This window comes from Hyaena hyaena, unplaced genomic scaffold, assembly GCF_003009895.1.
Source record: "Hyaena hyaena isolate Hyena2069 unplaced genomic scaffold, ASM300989v1 scaffold_538, whole genome shotgun sequence".
Taxonomy (NCBI): domain Eukaryota; kingdom Metazoa; phylum Chordata; class Mammalia; order Carnivora; family Hyaenidae; genus Hyaena; species Hyaena hyaena.
The window spans coordinates 705,489-725,776 of record NW_024081172.1 but is presented as its reverse complement, the minus strand read 5'-3'; the positions used below and the strand labels follow the sequence as shown (position 1 = coordinate 725,776).

The 20,288-nt window shown below is 40.3% G+C and overlaps 1 protein-coding gene across 3 annotated transcripts; it reads left to right on the top strand.

Moving 5' to 3' along the window:
* Positions 1-1,746: 1,746 nt before the first annotated feature.
* POPDC3 (popeye domain containing 3) lies at positions 1,747-19,419 on the top strand. Of its 3 annotated transcripts, XM_039255685.1 has the most exons (5): positions 1,747-1,879; positions 11,049-11,139; positions 16,074-16,800; positions 17,719-17,827; positions 18,917-19,419. In XM_039255685.1, exons 3-5 carry the CDS (start codon positions 16,316-16,318, stop codon positions 19,196-19,198), a joined length of 876 nt encoding a protein of 291 aa, XP_039111616.1. In that variant the 5' UTR covers positions 1,747-1,879; positions 11,049-11,139; positions 16,074-16,315; the 3' UTR covers positions 19,199-19,419. The 3 variants fall into 3 exon arrangements, with proteins under 3 accessions (XP_039111616.1, XP_039111617.1, XP_039111618.1); XM_039255686.1 differs by lacking the exon at positions 11,049-11,139; XM_039255687.1 differs by lacking the exons at positions 1,747-1,879; positions 11,049-11,139 and adding an exon at positions 15,709-15,767.
* Positions 19,420-20,288: the final 869 nt, after the last annotated feature.

The window sequence follows — 20,288 nt, the reverse complement described above, 5'->3', positions numbered from 1 at the left end:
CAAGTGAAGTCTAAACCCAGAGTACATCTGGTATCAAAGCTTGTGACCCTCTCATTTCCCTGCCCATATTTCAAATATATAAACATATTTGAAACCATGGACTAGATCCAGTTCAAACTATTATTTCAACATTTCTGAGTAAATCTCTACAATGAAGAATAAGAGCAGAGGCTCTTTGCAGTAGACTGCTTTCTAACTATGTATACTGTGTAGGAATATGGGTATTTTTTGACCCTCAGTTTCAGCACAATTAAAGGAGCTTAATGTTACAGTTTATATTAATTACTTTTGCGATTACTCTGAGGACTAGAAGAGACATTGATTATTCAGCAAATGTTTGTTTCTGGAATCACTGTCCCCAACGTGGTCATACAAAGTGCAAGTGAGGGTGCTGAGAGAAGGAACAAGAAATCCCTATGTAAGTTATGTGTTTCACTGGCCGCTCACAGACCACCCTATGGTTTGATCACCAACACAAAACGAAACTTCACTAATTTCATAGGACGAAAAATACATTTGAGCTTTGCTTTAAATTGCATGTATTTGGCTTAGTACTGATTGGAACTTTTTTTTTAAATCATCTGTATTTTTATTTATTTTTTTAATTTTTATTTTTTACATTTTTATTTATTTCTAGGAGAGAGAGAGAGAGAGAGAGAGACAGCGTGAGCAGGGGAGGGTCAGAGACAGAGGGAGATACAGACTCTGAAATAGGCTCCAGGCTCTGAGCTGGCAGTCAGCACAGAGCCCGACGCGGGGCTCGAACCCACGAACCGCGAGATCATGACCTAAGCGAAAGTCGGATGCTTAACCGACTAAGCCACCCAGGCGCCCCAATCATCTGTATTTTTAAATTGTTCCTTCTATGGTTGTCTATGCTCTTCACCCATTTGCTTTTTTTTTTTTTTTTTTAAGATGCCCACTTATTTGAATCAAGAAGCTAACCTTCTTGGGCACCTGGGTGGCTCAGTCAGACGAGTGTTGGGCTCGGCGCTGACATGTGATAGCATGGAGCGTGCTTGGGATTGTCTCTCTCCCTCTCTCTCTCTCTCTGGCCCTCCTCAACCTGCACACTCTTTCTCTTAAAATAAACTTAATTTTATTTAAAAAAATTTTTGATGTTATTTACTTTTGAGAGACAGAGGACAAGTGGGGGAGGGGCAGAGAGAGAAAGAGACAAAATCTGAAGCAGGTTCCAGGCTCTGAGCTGTCAGCACAGAGCCGGATGCAGGGCACGAACCCACAACCCCGTGAGATCTTCACCTGAGCGGGTGACATCCTGACCTGAGCCCAAGTCGGATACTTAACCCAGGCGCCCCAAAGTAAACTTAATTTTAAAAAAAGAAGTTAACCTTTCTCTGTCCTATAGACCCCAAATTTCCAACCCCACTGTGGTCATTTATTTCATTTTGTTTGTGGTGCGGGGGTGGGGCGTGCGGGAGGGACAGGGCACACAAACCGCTGCTTTTCATTCCAGTAGTCCATTCCATCTGCCTAGCAGAACAGCGAAAGCTAGGTTTATTTTCTAACCGTGATCAGCGTCCACTTGCGGAAACCGGTCTTTGCAAACTTCGGTCCGCAGCGGCCGCCGGGTTGATCAGCAGTCCGGCGAGCCGGCGGCCGCGCCGCCCCCGCCCTCCCCCTGCGCCCCGGGGCGCGCGCCCGTGCCCGGCCCCCGCCCGCGCCGCCGCGCCGCCCGGGAGTGGGCTGCGGTCACTGCGCGTCTCGGCGCGGGGCGGGCGGCGGCCGGGTGGGCGGCGAGGAGCGCGCCCGCTGGGCGCTCGGGGCTTCGGCGCCTGCCGGCCGGGCCCCGCGCGCTCGCCTGGGAAACTTCTGCGGGCGCGAGGCCGGAGCTCGGCGCAGGGCCGGGGAAGGAAAGGTAAGGAGGGGAGCCCCGGGGCGCCTCGGCTGCCGCCTTCCGGGAGCTGTCCGCACCCTCGCACCTATGGCGCTTCGCTGCAACTTTGCCGGCGCGGCTTCCACCCCGGCTCCGCCCCGGGGTGTGGGCTGTGAGGCCGCCGACCCTCGCGAGCGCTTTGGCTTCGCCGCCGTGTGCTCCGCGCCGCCCCCCCGCGCCCGGCCCGGCCCGGGCCAGTTCGAGCCTCGGAGTCCGGGCGGCGCCGCTCGCGGCTCCGCAGGCTGACGGTCCGCTGCTGCGGGCTCTGCGCGCGCGGGTCCCCGGGAACGCCTGTCGTCCGCCCTGGAGGCGGATCTCTCCCCCAGCTCTGTTGGCCCCACTCTTCCACCAGGCACCTTGGAGCCCAAGGAAAGAGACCGGATTTCCAAGGGCGAAAAGCTGGTCCAAGGGGCTCGTGACAGTCTTCGGCTTCACCTTGGGGAAGTCGTGCAGCGGTAGGGAGTCCCCTTCTCTCGTCTTCAAAGGGCCCGACTAGGGTCAGTGTTTTCACACTGAATTGGGAACACTAGAAGACTGCCTAGTCAAAGGTCACGCTGACCTATTTTCTCTATTTGGGGATTCTCCTTGCCAAAAAAAAAAAAAAAAAAAGTGGGGTGGGGGGAGAAGCAGAAACCCACTAAATTACCCCATCACCAAGGTTGCTTACAGAGGTGTAATACATTTTGAGGGTCTGTATATAATCTTTAGAAAAAGATTAAAAGCACAGTAATGAGAGTATGGCAAAAAAAAAATTTTTTTTTTTTTTTGGTTTTGGCCAGTAGACATTTGCAAGAAGTGAAAAAGTTCTACATGTGAATAATGAATGGAAAAGTAGAATTAGAAGCCCACTTTTGAACATAATTTAATTTGATTTTAGTGAGCAGCAAACGGGGGGGGACAGTCTCCCTTCCCCACTTTTTATTCTAACTCTTGTAGATAGGTATTTTGAATTTGCAAGCTTGGACACAGCAATTGCATTTTATGGCAGCCTTGAAAAATTCTTGGTCTCTGCTTATACTAAGGTTTGGTGGTGGCTGTTTTCTGTTACCAGGGACTGTTGCATGGTCATGTCCCTTGGATGACAGTATGCTACAGTAACTTGGCATTGTTCTTTGTGGCAAAAGAAAACCAAACAAGAGCTACATGAAACAAGATATAAACAAAATGAAAAGTGGCTCTCTTTCCACATGTGCAAAATGAAGAGGTCTGGCTGATCCCAGATGATCTTTAAGGCTTTCCTCCCCTGAAGACTGGAGAGTCTAGGATGCAAATACAAATTGAAATCTAGAGTAAGACAGTTTTCTGTCCTAAAATTTCATACATATAAACTGGGAGACACTGGATAGTTGAATTTCTTTAATCTCCACGGTGTCTCAAAATAGCTGAATCATTGTGCATCCTGTGCTTCTAAATGGTGACATTCTATGCCATTAAATAAAAATGTGTCATGGAAAACCAAACTCCCATGCTTCTTACTGCAAGACTGACTAATAGCACTGACCCACTGGGGCATTCACATCTGCTTATCTTGAAATACTCAAACTCAAGAATGGCTGGGATGGTTAGGAAATGTTTGCTGTAATGTATGAGTGTAACAACACGTAAGCAACATGGCAGGCAAGAAGTTTCAAAACTGCTTTGGAAAATAGCCATGCTAGATCTGCAAGTGTGCAGATTGCCGTTGAAATTGTTTTTTCCAATTATAGTTGTTGGTCAACTGGGATTATGAGTTACACAGAGTAAGAATTTACAGTAGTCTATTGAATCATTAATTTGACTTTTTAAAGGAAAAGGGGAAAGGTTTCTCTCTTTTATCTAAGTGGCCATAGGTAAATGTCTTAAAGTGAACATTATAACAGGTATTTTTAAAAATTAAATAAATAACCAAAAGTTGCTGACTTAAATCCCCTGCAACAATGTTGAATCCTCCTCCAAACCTAAGAATACAGGGATTCATTCAATAGACCCAAATTGAGAACTTCTCACTTTGTGTTCTTCAACAGAATCCTAACCTCTGGTGACTTATACACACTATGAAATTGGTTCCAGAGAGACAATCACTGGTTGAGCTTATGCAAGAATCTTCATTGCTCTGAGTCTCATTTTTCACTCCAGACAATGCTGATAAAACTACTGAGGTTGCACAGTTGTGACTCCTTAATGGGTCAGTAAATGGAAGACCTAGTGCCTGGCACATAGTAAGAGCACAATTGTCATTTTCTCTGCCTCCCTTAGTAGGTGTCTTGTTTACTGACTGAGCAAACTATAGTATGGATAGTAGCTACAGTTTTCGCTTTTAATTTCAAAAACTCTTTGTAGCAAAATCTTGATAACTGTCAGATCTGAGTAATGGGTATATTGAGATTTATTATATAGTATTTTCTCTGTTTTTAAAAATATTTAAAGTTATTCATCAGAAAAAAATTTAAGTATGGCTCTGGAAGAAATACATGAAATACATTTCTAATCTTGCATTTCATTTTAAATTGCAATTTTACAATTATTTTGTATGGACTGCAGGGGTAAACACATTATATATAAGGAATGAGTGGGTGGAGAATGGTACTTGAGAACAGCCATGATGATCTTCAGTTTTTCATGACATTTTTTTAATTATAAAAAAGATTTTTTAAAAGAGAGTGATGTTTGTTAATTCTGGTTGTTGGGCTTGTGGATTTTAACTATTTGGGATTTTTGTATTTAATAAAATCAACTTATTGTTTTAGAAAATTGTTATGAAGAATGAAAACAATCCAGATATATACAAAGACAAAAGTATAGTAGTATCCCACCATCTAGAAATCATCATCTTTGACATTAAGATGGTTCAATGTCTTTATTTGCATTTATACAAATGGAAGGATATAGATCATGTATTAATTAATACATATGTATTAATGTTATGTGCTACTCCAAGGACACACATAATTTCTAGGGTTTGTTTGCCTGTTTGTTTGTTTTCAATCTTTGATGGACATTCTAAAGAACAAGCTTGTTTGCATTTGATTTTTAAGACTGTAGACTCCTACAATGTAGTACAATACTTATTTAAAAATTTAGTATGCAACAACTAACTTTAAGTGAATTTTAAGTAGCCTAAGTTTATTTGCATAGAAGAGGTATTTTTTAGGTATTTAAAATAGATCTTATAATTCAAAGTAGGCTTAAATTGTAGCAACATTTGAGTTTCACTAAAATGCAAGCTCTAGGAGAGCAGGGATTTATTGAATTTTTGCATATAATAATATTTTCCTGGCCATTTGAAAGTTGATGACACAATTATGTTATAATGTTTGTTTTGAAAATAAGCCTCATGTCAATGCAATTTAAATCATAGGGAGCAATTTGAGCATAACACACATTTTGTGCTTGCTCATGCATCATTTACTCAGCCCGAACACCAGATGGACACATTAAGCTATAACCAGTTTACCTAAGCCGGGAGTCCACAAAACACAAATACACATACACCTGAAACATCTTCCAGCTACCGTGGTTCACCACACATTATCCTGCAAGATTGTGTTTTGCTATTCTTTGGCACCCGTGAACTTTTCTGTATAAAACACACTCCTTTAGCATCTCAAGAATGTCTAAGCATCTTGATTCAAAGTGTCAAATAGTGCATGCAAGAAGAAAGCTTCAATATTGAAGAGAAACTTGAAATAATCAAAAATTCTGAAAGCATCAAGAGAATTTGTGTATTTCCTGAGCAGCAGGCATAAGAGAATAATCCACATTGCTTATCCACAGGCAGTGCCACAAAAGTAGAAGAAACCTCTGTGGTTGGAATAACTTCAAGTATTACAAAGCCAATAACAAGGTTGAAAGAAAGAGAAGAAGTGGAAAGATTGTAGACCATGTGGATTAAGAACCAAGCAGGGAACAGTCTCCCACAGTCAGAGAGAAAGCTCCTATCTCCATGTAAACACCTTGAAAGGAAATCACCAGACCCTGCACAAGTGCTCCTTTTCACACTAGTAGTGGCTGGTTTGGTTTCAAACTTCACTGACCCTGGTGTGTGGTCCACCTGGTTATTTAACCAGAAAAATTGAAAAAGAAAAGACTATAGCCATTTAGCTAGACCACATGAACTTGATAGGTGTGTTTGCCAGGAAGAAACATGAGGACCTGAACTAAATAAACGTAGGAAAAGTGAGTTCGTTTGCATATAGGTCACTTGGAATAAAGGGAAGGGGAAGTGTCTACCTTTGATTCATATCAAGAGGAGACTGTTTCATGGATCCATGGGTCCAGCTTGCCTTGCATTTTTCATCAGGAATCTCTGGTGCACTACTGCATGACCTGATAGCAGCTGCTCAAAAGGGAATGGCGGGCTCATGCCATTTCTAGCTTATGGAGAAATCAAAAACTTGAAGCAGAGCATGGAGATTGTTTTTTTAATGTTTATTTATTTTGAGAAAAATAGTAGTGTGAGCAGGGCAGGGGTGGAGAGTGGGGGAGAGAGAATCCCAAGCAGGCTCTGTCCTGTCAGCATGGAGCCCGATCCAGGGTTTGATCTCACAAACCAAGAAATCATGACCTGAGCTGACATCAAGAGTTAGACGCCTAACTGACTGAACCACCCATGCGCCCTGGGGATTGTTTATTAAAAGCAACCAATGACATACTAGAGAAGAAGAGGTTTACTGAGGTTTCTTCAAATCAAGAATTACAGGACACAGTGATTTAACATAGGACCCACCTTCCTACCCCTGCGTTGCTCAAAAATTGTAATTTCTTAAGAAGACATTTAAGTTTATTGAATCTAGAACAGAAGGGAGAAACCAAGAATGTTTGATTTGTTCCAGTAAGTCCAAATACTTAGATTTCAAACTGTACATGAGGCAGAGTGTCATAGTGGCTGAAAGAGCAGATGGCTGTATTATTTGTATCTGTCTGCCTGGGAGTGAATCTGGGCTACATCATTTGTGTATCCTTACGCAACTTACTTAACTTCCCTGTACCGCAGTTTTCTCATCAGTAAAATGGGAACAATAAAACTATATACTTCAGAAAGTCGTGAGGATTCAATGACATATTTTAAAATTCTCAGAACTGTGCCTGGCACATAGTGAGTGTTTCATTAACTGTTAGATGTTGGTGGTAGTGGTGGTGATAGTAGTAGTAAGAGTAGTAAATGAGGTTAAAGAAGATGGCAACTAGATACTACATTAATTTCCCATTGCTCAACTCATCTGAACATGGTGGAGTCACACAATTAGAAGAATTACAGAGCTTTTTGAGTGTCTGAAGTCTGTCTTTTGAGTGTTATCTCCAGATGTGTCTGAGACTTCAAGTATTGGCCCTGTCCGTAGACATCAAGTATTTGCTCTATAGGTATGGTTCAGTTTTACCAAGAACTAAGCTGGAATTCACCCAAGGAAACATGGTATTCCAGGAATTCTGGAGATTGTTTATGAATGACATAGCCATAAATTGCCCATGTGACCAGAATGCTTAATAGTGTTTGGGTTATCTGATTCCATGAAAGGAGAACCTATAATGTAGTTCTGGGAACAACAGTGAATTTAAACGTAATTCCCAGGGCCTCTCTTAGTGTCTTGTTTTCCACACACTATTCTTCAAAAGTATTCTTATATGATTTTCCAGACTTAAAATTTTTTTAATGTTTTATTTATTTCAGAGAGATTGAGAGAGAGACAGCATGAGCAGGGGAGGGTCAGAGAGAGAGGGAGATACAGACTCTGAAACAGGTTCCAGGCTCTGAGCAAGCTGTCAGCACAGAGCCCGATGCAGGGCTCGAACCCATAAACCATGAGATCATGACTTGAGCCCAAGTTGGAGGCTTAACCAACTGAGCCACCCAAGCGCCCCCTAGTTTTCCAGAATTGCAAGGATTGAATGTCTTCCGCTCCATTGATCTGTATTCCAACTCCATCACAAAAGGTAGATTATCAGAATAACGAAAAGCCTTGTGCATAGTGAATTCATGAGTGTGTATGTGTTTCTTCATTTTCTGTTTTGAAACAAAGTACCACAAACTAGTGGCTGAAAACACCACAACTCCATTATCGCACAGTTTGGGTTTTTTAAAAGATTTTATTGTTTTTTAATTTTTTTAATGTTTATTTTTGAGAGAGAAAGAGAGAGACAGAATGCATGCAGGAGAGGGGCAGAGAGAAAGAGACAGAATCCGAGGCAGGCTCCAAGCTCTGAACTGTCAGCAAAGAGACCGATGCAGGGCTCGAACCCACGAACTGCAAGACCATGACCTGAGGCAAAGTCAGATGCTTACCTGACTGAGCCACCCAGGTGCCCCATATCACAGTTTTTGCAGGTCAGGGGTCCAGGCATGGCTGAACTGGATCCTCTGTCCAGAGCATTTAAAGCCTGCAATCCAGGTGTCAGGCACACTGCATTCCTCATTTGGAGTCCAGGGTCCTCTTCCAAGCTTTTCAAATGGTTGGCAGAATTCAGCCCCTTGTGGTTGTAGGACTGATACACCCATTATCTTGGTAACTGTTAGTTGGGGACTTCTTTAGCTTACAGAGACTGCCAACCATTCCCTGGCTTCTTGCCCCCACAAGCAGTCCACAGCATTGTGTTTGCTTTCTTCCAGGCCAGTAGAAACACAGCTCTCTAATTTTCAATCCTTCTCCAGTTCTGCAGTCTTATGTAACTTAATATAATCACAAGTGACTATTCCAGCACCATTTGGATATCATTTTGCCTAATCAAGAAAGCATCTGTCCTGTCCCATTCATAGGTTCTGCTACACTCAAGGAGAAAGGATTATAGCATGTGTACACCAATGAAGTAGGAATCTTGGGCGCCATCTTGCAATTCTTCTTACGTGATAAAGTGAGAAATCAGACACAGCTGGAGGTAATCAATGGACTTTAGCTAAGACATGAGAATCAGAGAAGTCCAGCATAGCCTGTAGGCACGTTCTCTCATTTTCTCAGGTCTCAAGACAAGCCAACCTCTCATTGGTATGGAAGGTCGAAGGCATACTCTAGCCTAAGGAGCCTAATGGTGCACGAAGAAACTCATATGTTATATGGAAGCAAATGCTGGTATGGACCCTATGACATCCAGAAGGCCACAATTCAATCTCCACTACAAAATTTATGAGATTATCTGTCTGAGATTTCCAATGAAAAATGAAACTGTGATAAAATTGCTTGGGAAAGTGTAATTCTCCTAAGGCAAAAGGAAAAAGTAGTGACTTCCTTGGTAGGATAAAGAGGCCAGGAGCTATAGTGGGGTTGGCCACCTATGTAGGCAGAAACCAGATGGTGATATCTATGTCATGGGTAACATCTGATGACTGTAGCATATGAATATTGTAGCCAATATCATTTACATTTATATCAACTCTCTGTTCTTAATCTTAGATAATTCTTCCATATTTATACACTTATACATTATACATATGCACTGTTTGCACAGTGTCATGCCAAATCTTTTTCATTTCCTTTCTCTGTTACGTGATAGGCTCTAGACCAGCGCTGTCCAAGAGAAATATAATGTGAACCGCATATGTATTTAAAATTTTCTTTTTTTTATGTTTGTTTGTTTTTTTGTTTTGAGAGAAAGAGATAGAAGATGCATGCATGCAAGCATGGGAAGGGCAGAGAGAGAGAGGGAGAGAGAATCCCAAGCATGCTCCACACTATCAGAACAGAGCCTGATGTGCATCTCACACCCACAAACCATGAGATCATGATCTGAGCCAAAATCAAGAGTGGGATGCTTAACCAATTGAGCCATGCAGGCATCTCATAATATTAAGTTTTCTAGTAGCAACATTAAAAAATAAGACAAGGGCAAAATTAACTTTGATGTTTCATTTAACCCATTTCTAAAACATTATTATTTCACCATATAAGTAGTATAAAAGTTAATAATGACATATTCTTTCTCTTTGTTCTAAGTCTTTGAAATCCATTGACACATTTCAATTCAGACCAGCCAGTGTGACTAACAGCACATATTGGACAGCACACCTCTAGAGTTCTAAAGCCTCTGATCATGGGCATTTGATTTCAACTCTCAATTCTCTCTGCACTCACTTTCTAGAAAATCTTGCCAACCCCAGTCTTTCCTAAGTATTTTTCTGCATCATAGTAACTGCTAAAGATCCCTCCATCCTCCCCTTATCTTCTACTGTGAACTATGTTGCTAGACCAAGAGTATTAGGTTATTTGAGCGTAAAACTGTGTTCCCTTATCCTCTGATTTCTTTCTGAACTTTGGGATCTTTTTCAATTCCAGAGGGTCTTCAACCCTTCTTTGTTCCTCTATCCCAATAGAAACACTTCTTCCTTTCACTTCTTCCTCATAGTATAATATATGCTTTCCTGTCTTTATAGTCCAACAAGTAAATCAATGATTCAGGTATTGGTTAGATCTCACCTAGGCTTCCTGTTTGTTCCCAAACTGTATTCTGAACACTGCTTTTATACCCAAGCATTGTTATCCTTATCAGTCCATGAACCATATAACATAATATGTGAACATTTATTGAGGACTTACTGTGTTCTAAACAGAGGCGAACTCCATATATATTTACACACACACACACACACACACACACACACACACACACTAACCAAACACTAAAGCTGATATTTTAAAATATTCGGAGCGTCTGGGTAGCCAGTTAAGTGTCCATCTGACTCTTGATTTTGGCTTAGGTCACATTCTCTCAGTTTGTGAGTTCAAGCTGTGCGTTGTCAGCACAGAGCCTACTTAGGATTCTCTCCATCTCCCTCTTTCTCTGCCCCTCCCCTGTCATGCTAGTGCACACACTCTCTCAAAATAAATAAACTTAAATAAATTAATAAAATACTATGTTCACTTCTTTTATAAAATTACTTGATTATGTTCCCCCACTAAAAGAATAAATAAATTATGATGCCTTAAAAAGGAAATACATATAATGGTCAATATAACATAATATGTGATGGAAACCACACATAAAAATTCAGAGCTAGAAGGTGTGCTTCACGTCACCCTGTTAAGGAAGGGCTGCTGTAAACTACCCAACAGCCTTGAGCCCTCTTGGAATGATGAGTGCTGAGGAAGGAAAATGCCTTCTCACCTGGGCAAAGCATGGAAATGGGAACACAGAAGGAGAAAATGTGTCTTTCCAGCAAATTAAAATTAGATCCTTTACTCTACAGAATGTCCTGGTGTCTCTCGCTCAGCCCCCTGATAGTTCTTCACCCTGGATGCACATCAGAAGATGCCAGTGTCTGGGCCCCAGCACAGGCTGTAAGTAATTAAGTAAGCAATTTCTAGAGTGGGGCCCCTATCATAAACCTGGTGTTAAGACCTGCAGTCTTAATTCAGTTCTACCACGCAGCTCTATATTTTAACTCATGCTAGGAAAAGTCTTCTATTCCTCATCATATAGAGTCATGTTATTTTAGAGCTAAATGGACCTCACATTATTTTGTCCAACTCTTTCCTTTTACCAATGAGAAAACAGGTCTAGTAAGATTATAATCATACAGCTATTTAGGGGCACAGGTAAGACTAGAACCTTTCTTTTAAGTAACAATGCTAACTGAACAGACTAGACACAGAATGGTGCACTGATACCAGCACTACCACCCTGGGCAGACAGTGAAGGATCAGAAACACACAGAGTAATCAGCACAGAAGGACAGCCAGGAATGAACAATGCTGAGGTCGTGCAAACAAGCAAGGATAATTCAGAAATCATTTAGGAACAATGTAGAATAATGGCTCTCAAACCTTAGTGTGCATAAGAATCAACTGGGAGCTTGTTAGAAAGGTGTCTTCCTGGGTCCCTTCCCAGCTCAGTAATTTTGGTGTGGGGGCCAGGGAAGGGACAGTCTACCAAGCTACCCAGGTGATTCTGATGTAAGTGATTTGAGGATACCTGCTGGGAAGCACTAAACACAAATCAATCGGAGGTAGAAGACTATTGTTGGATTCCAGAGACTGGCTTCTTGGCCATTGGGGAGAGTAAAGACTCAAGGATGTGTTGGTTATGGGTCTATATCTACCAGCAGTAGGTGGTCAGGACACAGATAGGGAAGAATAACAGAGATCACCCCTGCAGGAATGAGTAAATTTGAAATTTAAAATTTAAAGTTGGGTAGTGGCCAAAAGTAACACTTGTATTTCTGTGTTCAATTGTAACCCTCTGGGTGAAAGAAAGCTTTTAAAAACTATATTCTCTGACTGGCTCAGCTCTGTAAAATATAAGCAACAAGTACAGTGATTCATCTCTATATTATTTTAAAATTTGCCACGAAGTTTTAATATAGATTTTCTCATTTGAATCTTCTAGCACCTTTCAGAGTGGCCAGAATAGGTGATATTACCTCCGTTTTACTAGTGAATAAACATTGCCTGATTTCATCTAGGTGGCAAGGAGGAAACTAATGCCTGTTATTTCTAAATCCTGGTGCTGTGAAAGCCGAAGAATAAATGTGGTTTAGACTGTGAGCTTCAGAATCCGGCAGAACTGGGTGGAATTTTAATACCAATGTTAACAGTGTGACCTTGAACAATTGACTTACCTTCTCTGAGTCTTAATTTCCTCATCTGTGAGATCAAAATATAGTACCTTTCTCATGGGCTGTTGTGAAGATTAGATAATTTTTTAACTATGTCTGGCAGATAGGTCCTGAGTAAGTGTACCTCCTTGAGGAGTAGAGAAAACCAGCTTTAGGTAAATTCTTATTTTGCATATGAAACACATACCAAAGTTAGGACCTATTCCAATTAATTGGTAGAATATTGATGGAATTTTTATCTTCTGGGTTGCCTAGCAACCAACACTAACTCAATAGCACTAGCTATGAGAGTTGTTGTTTTTAATCAGATTAAGAATTCAGCTGCTCTTAAGGAACTCAATTTGTATGAAGACAAAAGGATTCCCCTATGAATTTGGAGCTGTGCCAAACATTTAAATAAGTAGTGTCCCAATTCCTTAGTGATTCTGTACTGAACTATCTTGGATGTTGAGATCCTCCCTACTTCTTTTACCCTGGGTGGCAGAAGATGTTAGAACATCCATTAAATTGGATAGAGAGAACGGAGAAGGCAGAGTCCTTGCACCTTGATACCAGTGTATTCAACCAACATTCATTGAGTGCCAGGGGTCAGGAATACAAAAACATTTGTCTTTGTCCCTTAAGAATTTCAGAGTCTAGGAGAGCGGTCAGGCAATGTTGAATAATAATAGAGCAAATCATTTCATGAGTGGCTTTCTACATCTGTTTCCCTGGCTGTACTCTAAGCATTATGGATTGAGCAGTGCAAGTGGATATGACAGGTCTTAAATATTCACTGTTAGGATTATTATTTTCCTGGCAAACCAGCCCTGATGGAATATCCCACTGTCTCCCAACACATTCATGTCAGATTCACAGCCTTAAAAGGCGGCACTTCCTGGTGGAGAGAGCATGGAGCTGAGTGGAGAGGGTCTTCTCCCTCACTGCTGTGACTCACTGCCTCTTTTACCTGAAGCCAGTTACTAAGACACTCCTGTGGCCTGCTTTACTTATCTGTAAGCAGGGCATAATGATTTAGATTCTTGTGGCAACAAGTGTGATGCAATGAGATAATAAATGTACAAGTTCTGAACAGATACATGCAATTTCTGAGCCAGTCTTAATCACTTGGCACCAAGCTTACATCACATTTCATGCAGCATTTAAATTTTTTTAAATTTCCTTTAAATTTCCTTATTCCTTTATAACTCAGGGTCATTTGATTTAAAGAGTAGAAAAGTGGGAGCTTGGAATTATTGTGTTTATTTGCACTTGATTTTGGCTCCATCATTTTGTATGTCCGTGTGCTGACTTCTTTTGCAGGGAAGATAGGCTTTTTTTTTTTTTCCCCCTGAGAAATCCATTGGGCCACTCTGGCGTTTCGGCATTTATTTACCCAAAAACATGACTTAAGGCCTACAGGCTTTCAAGCAGGCAGCTGGCTGATGAATCATGTTCAGCGTTCCTATAGTGCTGCTGGCACATGTCAGAGGAACACTCATGCCCATCACCTGCCCCTGTCAGTTCTTTCTCTTCTAATAAAATACATCTGTTTTGGTGACTGAATAAAAACACCATGTGGAGAAAGGCTGGGTGTGGAGTAATTTAATCAGGGCAAGTCAGCACTCTGAGTTGAGTGATACAGTATCAAGGACAGGAAGGTGATTTGGTAGCGGCTTATGGAAACAGGAGCTGCTGGAAAGGGCCGGAAGCGCAGTTCTTGTGATCATAATGGGTCACAGTCCTGGAATGCAGGTGGCCCAATCTATCCCACAAGTCAGGGTCTTCAGGGCACAAGATTCCCATAAGCTCCTTTCAGAATCGCCACAAAGGTTTTGTATGGCCTTTCTCTATTAGCATCATTTTAACATTTTTGCTGAAGATTATAAATTTTTAAGGAAGTTCAAACCAAAGTTCAGAGCTCTGCCAGCAGTGCTTTTTAACATTGGCTTTAGTGGCTACGTTTGGTATCCTGAGGAACTGATTAATTTAAAATACCCTCATTTTAAAAGTAAAACAGCGGGGAGACTGACATTTGCAGTCTGGTGTTTTGCCGTTCTCACTGCTCATTGTATTTAAAAATTTGTTTTCTTTGTTGTGAATATCCAGTAGTGTGTATAATTTTGTGTTGTGTTAAAAGAGGAGACATTAAACATGCCCAGGGTGCTGGTCTGCCCCAAGCCTCATCATCTCACAGAGTGATGGGGGAGGCAGTAATTAGGGGCCATGGGATGTTTAAAGTGCCTTGGAAAGTAGCTTAAGTCAAAATAACAATGTAAGTTATAGGTCTTTTTTTTTTTTTTTTTTAATGATTCGCCTGGCAGTATTCCTAAAGTCATTATTTGCTGAGAAAAGAATCACTGTCCAAGATGAAAAACCAACAGCAACTCCTTTGTTTCCATCTCCAGTGCTGTTGGTGATCAAACTGTTCCCTTTTTTACTTCAGCTAAGTCATTTTTACGTCTCTTTTTTTCTATGAGACAAGATCTGTGATATCTGATATTTTATTAACAGGTGTTCTAGAGATAATCTAGCTCAAAAATAAAAGCACCAAAGATAGCATTCAAGTTCAAGGCTTCTGAATGTTATTATGGTTTAAAAATCCAATCTCATGAATGCTTCACACTGAAACTATTTATTGTTAAGAAACCTGGTGGTAAATGATATGTATCCTATAGCTCTATCATCCTGGTTAAATCTCTCCTGACTCAGATCACACATTAGCATTCTTACCATATGGCTCAAAGGGTAGAGAATATATGCACAGAGGAACAAGTTGGTAACATTTTTTGACCATCTGGTAAATAAATGTGTAAGTAGCAGGAATTTTAATATTTATTTAGTTGCATGGATACAACCTTTAACCTAAGAGAGGCTCTAACACAGTAAAGAAGAACTGAATTTACATTTCTCAGATATTTTTGATATAATTCAGTAAACATATTCATAGTCTACTATTATGCTCTTAAAAATCCAACACCTAGTCATGTGTTTCTTATGTTTATTGTTTTATCAGGACTCCTTACAGTGCCTAATTTAAAATATTTTTCATGAGAGGCCACGTGTTTGGATCCAGCATACAGGCTTAAGTGCTGAAGTTCTGCTCTACCCTGACCACTGTGTGACCTGGGATAAATTACTTGACCTCTCTGAGCCTTGAATTCTTCATCTGTAAAGAGAAAATAACATTGTCAAACAGTTATCTCTCAAAGGGTGGACCATGAAATGCCGTGTTTTTGATACATCAAAATCATGTGGGGGGCACTGTCCAAATACCAACACATAGGCCTCACTCTCAGAGATTCTGACCCAATATGCCTGGAAACAGCCTATGAATCTGCATTTTTAGTCACTGTTACAAGTGATTCTGAGGTACACTGAGCTATTATTATGAAGACTCGTTGATTATAGCACCTACTTTTCTAGGAAAATATGTAGTTAGCAAATTCTAACAAATACTAAAATTCTGTAAATAATTTGTTATTATTATTATTAAGCATAACCCTAAAAATACACATTTTATATCTTAAAAACTTAACACTTGACAGCATTTGTGCTTAAAATATTCTAACTTCATAGAAAATAGTATGTCAGTTTGATTAAGTAATGCTGGCGATTCATGAAATATACCTCTCAATTTTTCTTGTTTAATTAGATCCTTCTTTTTTTCTTGTCCAGGAAACCACAAAACATTTGTGGACTAGATCTAAATCAGGAGCCCAAATGAACTTAAAGAAGCTAGCATGGGATTTTTAGTTTCTCAAGACCCATACACGCAAAACCCTTAATTACTACAACTCTATCGTCCAGGCTTTAGCGGGTTTTCTAAAGACTTTGCGAAACTCTGATGATGGAAAAGTGAAGGACTTGCTTCGATATCATTCAACCTCAACGGAAAAGCGACCAGACCACAGTCAGCCATGGAAAGAAATTCAAGCTTATGGAAGAATCTAATAGATGAGCACCCAGTCTGCACCACCTGGAAGGAAGAGGCCGAAGGAGCCATTTATCATCTGGCCAGTATTTTATTTGTTGTAGGTTTCATGGGTGGCAGTGGATTCTTCGGGCTCCTTTACGTCTTCAGTTTGCTGGGTTTGGGTTTTCTCTGCTCGGCCGTCTGGGCTTGGGTCGACGTCTGTGCCGCCGACATTTTTTCCTGGAATTTTGTACTGTTTGTCATCTGCTTCATGCAGTTTGTCCACATTGCCTATCAAGTTCGCAGCATAACCTTTTCTCGCGAATTCCAGCTATTGTACAGCTCCCTTTTCCAGCCTCTGGGGACCTCTTTGCCTGTCTTCAGAACAATTGCTCTGAGCTCTGAAGTGGTTACTTTGGAAAAGGAGCACTGTTACGCCATGCAGGGGAAAACCTCCATTGATAAGCTCTCCCTTCTTGTTTCAGGAAGGTTTGTACTCACTGCTTGCTCCATCTCAGTTATTTCCTGTTAGTTACTAGCTGGTGTTTCTTTCGGCTGCGCTTTTCCATCTCAGCAGAGGATAATATGTAGCACTGTCCATGACATGTATGTGAGTCATGGACATAGGCATTTAGAGTGCATGCTATCCTTTACTTGAAGCAGGATATAATCTAGAGCCTTAATATTTCTTCTTAGAAACCAGATGGACAAATGGGTTTGTCTGCATGTGTTGTTTGTTTCCAAGCTAATAACGGAGGACCAGGAAGAGGATGATGCCAGCTTGAATTAACAGGATACTTATGTTCACATGTAAAGTACTTTAAATAGTCTCTGATAGGGTGCTCTTTTAGGTGACAGAGAACATTTAAGCTTTATAATGATCGATGTTTTTCAGTGAATTCTAGAATTGCCCACTTGTTACAAGCAGGGGGTGCACCATATATATATTTTATATTTATATTTGTACGTAGGTAAATTTTGAAAACAAAGTTTCAGAGAGGAAACAAAAATGTGATGATTCATGTATTTAAAAAGTGTAAACATTTAGTTTACAGAGGCATTTACAATATTATGTGTTCTTCAGTGTTCTACTAAATTTAAAATCTTACTGAGGCCATTGAAATTTTTTTCTGGAACTATACCATATGCACACAAATGGGCCCATGTCATCAAGGTATGCCGTGACACATTTTCTGATGAATTTCACCCAATATTCCCAGAATCCTAACTGTGTGAGGAATATCAGTGCATGAATCTTACAGATTTTGTCACTTACTGTCATATAGAAATTTAATATTCATCCTACAAAATTTTAAAAGCCATAAAGGTTATAAGAGATCTGCTTGTCCCCGATTATGTGCTTGCTTTCTCCTTCTCTCATAAATGATGTCCTTTGTGTTTGGGTAGGATCCGAGTGACAGTTGATGGCGAATTTCTGCATTACATTTTCCCCTTCCAGTTCCTGGATTCTCCTGAATGGGACTCCCTGAGACCCACAGAGGAAGGCATTTTTCAGGTAAGGGAGAAGTAGTCCCCAGAGTGAACGCTGCCCCTTCCAAACAACGTTTGTTTAAACAATGTTTGTTTAAAAACAGGCACACAAACAAAACAGCAGGTGACAGCAATAATTTATACTTAGCTTTGCAGCATATGTGACTTCCCAGTTCTGTTTGGCCCTTGCTGATTACTGTTACTGTACAGGTCCAGCGACAAGAAGAATGGGCATTGTGTAGGACAGAAAGGAGTTTGCGATAGATATTCTTAAATTTTCCTTTGCTCAACTGCATATATGGGGATTAAAATATGATTACTTGAGATTTGACTGCAAACTAAACACTGCCATTTTGACAGTTTAGAAAAACAAGAATTTAAAAGTCTGCCCTATTACAAAGTAAGTGATTCTTAAAATTTTAAGTGCTAATAGATTTCAGTTGTTCTCCAGGGTAAAAAAAAAAAAGAGAGAAAAGAAAAAATGGCACCTTTACTGTCACTACTATGCTACTGTGTCTGGTACTTTTGAAAGGTAATCATTTCAGTGGATGCTACCTATTATGGTGTATTGATACATGTGTATCATACAATACAACATATGTGGTGTATTGATTAATACATGCAACATATGTGTGCGTATACAAATATAAAACAAATACAAATATAAAAAAAAAAATAAAAAACATATGCAAAATTGGTAAATACATTCAGTTTTGTACTGCAGAAACAATTAAAGTTAAATGTCTCAGTTTTGGGGATTGACTTGGAAATACTTCTCTAACATTAGCCCATTTTATTATTTTTTAGTATTAGGTAGCTCTCACTTCAGTAAAAGGCAAAAATATAGATAACCAGATTTTAAAATAGTTAAATTGAAAATGGGCACAACATTGTGATTGTTTGCATTATGAATTATATATATATATACATATATATATATAGCAATGTATATATGTAGTTTCTCTCCATTTTTTCCATATATTATGGGTCTGTGAGCTTTTTTAACCTAAAAAAGGAGCCAGTGAAATTCATTTAAAATTGGGGCAAGAAAGAGGTGGCAGAACTTGTCTTGCTTCTTAATCTTTGTCTTCTTTGTGGCCTTACGTTTTCATAGGTGACCCTCACAGCAGAGACTGATTGTCGGTATGTGTCTTGGAGGAGAAAGAAATTATATTTGCTCTTCGCTCAGCATCGTTACATCTCCCGCCTGTTTTCAGTTTTAATTGGCAGTGACATTGCAGATAAACTCTATGCCTTGAATGACAGAGTATATACAGGGAAGACATACCACTATGATATTCGGTTACCCAACTTCTATCAAATGTCAAGTCCAAAAATACGCAAATCACCCCTGACAGAACATTTCCGGAACTCCAGACCCTATTGTGATAAATGACTTCGAAGTGTGAAGCTTTATAATTATAAAAAAGACTCTCTTCATCATTCCTCAAATGAAATACAGCAAATTGTGCTCACTAATATTTTTATAACTCAAATTCCGAGGCAAGATGCCGCTGCCAGCTGTTTTATTCATCTCAACTTTTGCGTTGTGAATAAAGTTTACAAATTTCTCTGTATTTCTTATTGGAATAAATGGGAGGGAGTGAATAACTCGGGGCAGTTTGTCCTTTTCTGTGTCAGAACTGGGAGAACGAAATTTTGCATTCTTGAATATTTTGTCATACTTATTCAAATCTTATGTCGTGCCATACTGAGTTAGGCACTGCTTCTTAAGCAGCAGCCAGAAAGTACTCACAACATGAGAGTGGGTTGCTACGGTCCATGTCAGTGTTTCCAGAATTCACTTTTTGCTACAACCTCTGATGAAAGCAAGATGTAGTCTTGTGGTGGGCAGCGATTATTTATTTTAAATGTGAAGTTATTTAATATGACTAGAAAGTAGAATAAATGCAAGAGATGAGAATATGTCAATCTTGAAGTCTGCTTTATTGCTACAAATAATTTATCAGCTTCATCTTTACAATACCGTATTTTTAACAAGGCATTTCGTGAAAAGAAAAGCTGCATAATAATTACTAAGTGAAAAGAATACCCATGAACTAATAGTAAAAGTGTTGCATGGTATTTCAATTTCACATGCCTAGCTGAAAGGGCAGGAGTAAGTGGTTTGACTGGATAGTGACGGACTCGTAGTGAATGCTCTACCCACCACACAACATGGGTGTCTTCCAGGGCACATGGGTGGCTCAGTTGGTTGACCTGCTCTTGATTTCAGCTCAGGTTGTGACAGCTCAGGTCATGATCCCAGGGTGTTGGAATCAAACCCTACCTCAAGCTGAGCATGGAGCCTGCTTAAGGTTTTCTCCTCTCTTTGCCTCTGTCCCTCTCCCCTGCTCTCTCTCCCTCTCTCTCTCAAAGTGAAAACAACAACAAAACACACTGGAGTCTGCCTTACAGCAGTCCCTTCAGAGTCAGATTGCTCAGTCACAGATCTGATCCCTATCTTTGGAAAACACATTTTCTGG

Excerpts from the sequence above, each read along its gene's own strand:
- POPDC3 (XM_039255686.1), top strand. The coding sequence starts at position 16,316 with ATGGAAAGAAATTCAAGCTTATGGAAGAATCTAATAGATGAGCACCCA. Across the intron at positions 16,801-17,718 it reads TCCCTTCTTGTTTCAGGAAG|GATCCGAGTGACAGTTGATG; the intron begins GTTTGTACTCAC and ends GTGTTTGGGTAG. Across the intron at positions 17,828-18,916 it reads CAGAGGAAGGCATTTTTCAG|GTGACCCTCACAGCAGAGAC; the intron begins GTAAGGGAGAAG and ends ACGTTTTCATAG.